Source organism: Mandrillus leucophaeus, unplaced genomic scaffold (genome assembly GCF_000951045.1).
Source record: "Mandrillus leucophaeus isolate KB7577 unplaced genomic scaffold, Mleu.le_1.0 Scaffold571, whole genome shotgun sequence".
NCBI lineage: Eukaryota > Metazoa > Chordata > Mammalia > Primates > Cercopithecidae > Mandrillus > Mandrillus leucophaeus.
The window spans coordinates 963,692-968,783 of NW_012106153.1; the positions used below are offsets into that span (position 1 = coordinate 963,692).

Below are 5,092 nucleotides of genomic sequence, written 5' to 3' on the forward strand. Positions count from 1 at the left end.
CAAGACCAGCCTGGCCAACATGGCGAAACGCCGTCTCTACTAAAAACACAAAAATTAGCTGGGCGTGGAGTCGCGCACCTATAATCTCAGCTATTCGGGAGGCTGAGGTAGGAGAATCGCTTGAACCCGGGAGGCGGAAGTTGCAGTGAACCGAGATGGTGCCACTGCACTCCAGCCTGGGAGACAGAGCGTGACTCCATTTCAAAAATAAATAAATAAATAAATAAAATGTTGAGCTTGACAAACCAAATGCAGCTAAATATGTATGTCAAGATTCTAATCTAAATAGTTACTATTATGTGAACTCTTAATTACTCATTCAGCAAAGTGTGGTACTATTCTTAGAAGTCAGTTAATATCTGTCCAAAGATTAAAGCCCATTAAGCAGCCCCACCCTATAGGGATCTAATAGCGATGGCGCTTCTCTTCGCGGGAGAGCGTTTGCCCGCAGGAAATGACTGCGTTACGGGACAGATACAGGGATAGGTTCTACTGCTAGAGTTGTAATTTTTCTTCCCACTCTTGCTGACCCCACAAAGGATCTTCATCTTTTTACAGGTCACAGCCCCCAGTGCACACCAGCATAAAATGGTGCAGGCAGCGCTGGAGTTTCAGGTTTACCTGAAGACTCTGGTTTAAGACAGCGTTCACCTGTCCCTTCTGCACATACCACCATCTTGTCTTTCCACAACACACCCTCCGTCTCCCCACCTGGCTCCTTCCCGCCTCTCCCCCTGCCATTTCTTCCTTTCTCTGTTATTGCCCCATGTAGGCAGCTCTGCAGAAATCTCTCCCATCAGTCATAGAACATGGAGTAGGGAGTTTTTGAGCCAGAGTCGAGACCTGCCCACGAATTTCCTCTCTGCTGTGTATTAACTAGGTGACTCAGTAGCGTTTCTAATTCGTAGGATAACACATTTTCTGAACCCACGATTGGTGAAAATCTGATTTTGTAAAATAGATGGGAAATACATAAACCAAAATATTAATGGCGATGCTAATTTTCTCCGCTCCCCCCCGCCCCCCACTTTTTTTTTTAACAGTTAACATGGGATGCGTGAGACAGACCAGCATTTACCCCATCACCACAAGGGGGCGCCCGGGGAGAATCCAGCAGAACTAGGAAAGGAGCGTTTGGGTGAGCGGTACCTTGTCTTCCACAGCTCTGGTTGGCTTCACTTTGCCGGTACGGGTGATGTCTGCGCACAGGGAGATTTCTGAAATTCCACCAAGTAAGAGGAGACGGTTGGTTAGGGTCCGGGGTTGGGGCACCCAGCCTGGCCCCAAATGGTCAGGTCCTTTCCCCAGGGGACTGTGTGCACCCATAGTGGGAGGCCCTCTTCCTGTCCTTCAGAGGAGACACAGGTTCAAGGCATCCTTCCCCCATGGCCCCCAGGAAGTCTGGCTACAGTTCGAACAGCAGAGTTGGGGCCTCTGACCATACCTGTTCCCCTTCTGCGGGGCCTCAACTGTGATGTCCACCAGACCCTGTGCGTCTGGCCACCCCCAGGGATTTTGGAAGGAATTCCCAGCCACCGCAAAGAGAGGTTTGATGTGAAGCCTCTGCATGCACACCCTGCCAGGCTCTCAAAAGACTGTGGCCCCAGCCCTCAGTGACCTTGGGGTGGGGGACCCAGTGGTGACACCAGCCCCACCGGCTCTTCATGACATGTGTTGTAACTCTATCTGGGGACATATTGCAACCATGAACATGCCCCCACTCTGTCCAAATGGCTTGGCTGAGAGAGCAAACATTTGTTTGTAAATCCTTCCTCCTTCATCCGAATATATGACCGCAAGGTCATTCCAATAAAATAGATCTGTGTGCCCCACAGCATGATATGGTGACCCTTGTCCCACGTGAGACTGACCCAGATGACCTTCTAAACATATTCCTAGCCATGTCTTGGGGCCAGGGAAGCATTGTCCTTTTGTGGTCTGGACTTCCCGACACCTTTACTAACTAATTGGGTGACCTTGGACAAGTCTGTTTAATTCTGTGCCTCAGTTTCCTCATCTGTAAAATGGGATAGTAATAATACCAATTTCACTGGACTGCTGTAAGGATTAAATGTAAAGTCTTAGCACAATGCCTGGCAATTGAGTAAGTGCTGTATTAGTATTATTTAAATATGTATTAATGAATGAAATGCATTAATGAAATGAAACCTGAAGATTTCATAAGCTACATATTATACATATACGTGTGTGTATATATATATATTTCTAGTTTTTGAAACTGGGTCTCACTCTTGTCACCCAGGCTGGAGTGCAGTGGCACAATCATGGCTCACTGCAGTCTTGACCTTCTGGGCTCAAGCAATCCTCACACATCAGCCTCTTGGGTAGCTGGTACTACAGGCATATGCCACCATGCTCAGCTAATTTTTTAAAATTTTTTGTAGAAACAGGATCTCACTGTGTTGCCCAGGCTGGTCTCAAACTCCTGGGCTCAAGCGATCCTCCTGCCTCCACCTTCCAAAGTGCTGGGATTGCAGGTGTGAGCCACCATGTCTGGCTGCTACTTATATATTTAATACATATAATGATACTAATCATGATATTATTGTTCAAAATGAGGTCAAGTTAAAGAATGGATTTTACTTAAAGAAGAACATTACATAAATATGTGTATAGGTGGATCATTGATATGGCAGAAATGGTGAAGATGAGATATAAATAATGGAATTTGAGGAACACTGTCTATATTATTGTATAAGACAGTGTCATCATCCACTTTTTATTACAGATATTTGAGGTATTAAAAAGGAATAGAGGGCTGGGCTCAGTGGTTCACGCCTGTAATCTCAGCACTTTGGGAGAGCAAGGAGGACGGATCACCCGAGGTCAGGAGTTTGAGACCAGCCTGGCCAACATGGTGAAACCCCGTTACTACTAAAAATAAAAAAATTAGTCGGGCGTGGTGGTGTGCACCTGTAGTCCCAGCTGCTAGGGACGTTGAGGCGGGAGGATCGCTTGAACCCAGGAGGCACAAGTTGCAGTGAGCCGAGATTGCACCACTGCACTCCAACCTGGGTGACAGAGTAAGACTCTGTCTCAAAAAAAAAGGAATGGAGATGCATATATTGAAAAATCCATGTACCTACTTCCTAACTTGAAAAATAAAATGTTAAGATGTAATTAAAGTTCCCCACACCACCACTCCCACATTGTATTTCTTTGTGGTTCACTGACTAGGGATGGAATATTTCTGAACTCCCAGATGTCTGACTGGCTGGAAACCATGCTTTTCCTCTGCTCAGTGTAAAATAAGCTCCAGGTATAGTTTCTCCTACAGAGACATCCTGCAGGGATTAGGAGGTGGGTAGGGGATGAGACAGCACTCTAGGATCCTGGTTGTCACTTACCCACCCCGGTGAGATAGAGTAGAGCTTTGACTGGTGGAGTCTTGGGTCCATGGTATGAAATCTGAACCTATGGGAGAGCAGATCACTAATGACTTCTCTTAGTCATTCAACAAACACCCACTGGACCCCTGCTATGTGCCAGCTCAGGGTAGGGCACTGGGGAGACAAAGATGGGCCATAGCCTGTAAGGAGTGACCCCATCCAATGGGAATGGAGGGAAAGCAAAAAGCTTGAATGACTGGTGCTACAGAAGAGCGTCCTATGGGGTCCCAGCAATGGAGACACTCTGCCTGGCAGGGTGGTTTGTGAAGGAGTACGCTTTGAGGTAGATCTTGGAAAGGGAGTAGGAGCCCAGCAGCTGGAGAAGGGGCAGAAGAGGCACTAGAAGGAGAGAGCTAATCATAAGCCACAGAACTGACTCTGGCAAGCAGAAGGGATCAAGGAAAGACCTGAAGAACCAGACCGTGGAAAGGCCGGGTCCTGGGGTATCTGGGGGGCAGGAGCTTTGAGTGGGTGGAGGTCTCTTCAGGAAGAAATGAGAAAACACCAATCCCCTGTGCCCAAGGTTCAGAAATTCTAGGAGAACACTTCCGATTGGCCAGAAGAGGGTGGAGCATCTGGGTTGACACATCCAAGCAAAATGGTGGTGGGGAGTTTCCCAAAGCAGAGTCAAAGAGCTGCCACCAGAGGAAGAGGAGCTCCTGAGGGGACACACTGAGGTGTTCAGACCTGCCCTGTAGACAGTGAAAATCCAGGAAAATGCCACGGCCATCACTGCCTCTGCCTGGACCATGGTGTCAGCCTTCTGCCTGGTCTCCCTGCTTCCCATTCACTCCCTAGTTCCTGTCTACTTGCTAGGCCACAGTCAGTGGGATCTTTCCCTTCCTTCCTTCCTTCCTTCCTTCCTTCCTTCCTTCCTTCCTTCCTTCCTTCCTTCCTTCCTTCCTTCCTTCCTTCCTTCCTTCCTTCCTTCCTTCCTTCCTTCCTTCCTTCCTTCCTTCCTTCCTTCCTTCCTTCCTCTGTCTTTCTGTCTTCTCTTTCTCTCTCTTTCTCTCTCTCTTTCTCTCTCTCTCTCTTTCTGTCTCTTTCTCTCTCTCTCTCTCCCCCTCTCTCCCTCTCTCCCTCTCTTCCTTCCTTCCTTCCTTTCTTTCTTTCTCTCTTTCTCTTTCTTTCTCTCTCTTTCTTCCTTCCTTCCTTCCTTCCTTCCTTTCCTTTCCTTCCTCTCTTTCTCTCTTTCTTTCTCTCGAGATGGAGTCTTGCTCTGTCGCCTGGGCTGGAGTGCAGTGGTGCAATCTCTGCTCATTGCAAGCTCCGCCTCCCGGGTTCACGCCATTCTCCTGCCTCAGTCTCCTGAGTAGCTGGGACTACAGGCGCCTGCCACCATGCCTGGCTAATTTTTTTGTATTTTTAGTAGAGATGGGGTTTCACCACGTTAGCCAGGATAGTCTCGATCTCCTGACCTCATGATCCACCCGCCTTGGCCTCCCAAAGTGCTGGGATTATAGGTGTGAGCCACTGCGCCCGGCCGGGATCTTTCTAAATTACAAATGCTGTCTTGCTATCCGCTGGCTGAAAACTTTTTGTTGGCTTCCTGTTGTTCACAAAAAATGAGGTCCCTGATACCAAACTCTTCAAACTGACTCCCTCACCACCCTCTCTGTCTTCCTTTCTTGCCATACAGAACTTCCTCAGTTTCCCCAACACGTGTCTCACCCTTTTCTCAT

General features: G+C 48.1%; 1 protein-coding gene across 1 annotated transcript in view; it reads right to left on the reverse strand.

Moving 5' to 3' along the window:
- PADI4 (peptidyl arginine deiminase, type IV) overlaps positions 1-5,092 on the reverse strand; it is a 71,361-nt gene that overhangs the window by 34,779 nt on the left and 31,490 nt on the right. Inside the window, exons 3-4 of the mRNA XM_011998463.1 lie at positions 3,369-3,435; positions 1,150-1,217 (exon numbers count right to left, since the gene is read on the reverse strand). Coding sequence (XP_011853853.1) covers positions 1,150-1,217; positions 3,369-3,435 — 135 coding nt within the window. The remainder of the gene's footprint in view (positions 1-1,149; positions 1,218-3,368; positions 3,436-5,092) is intronic.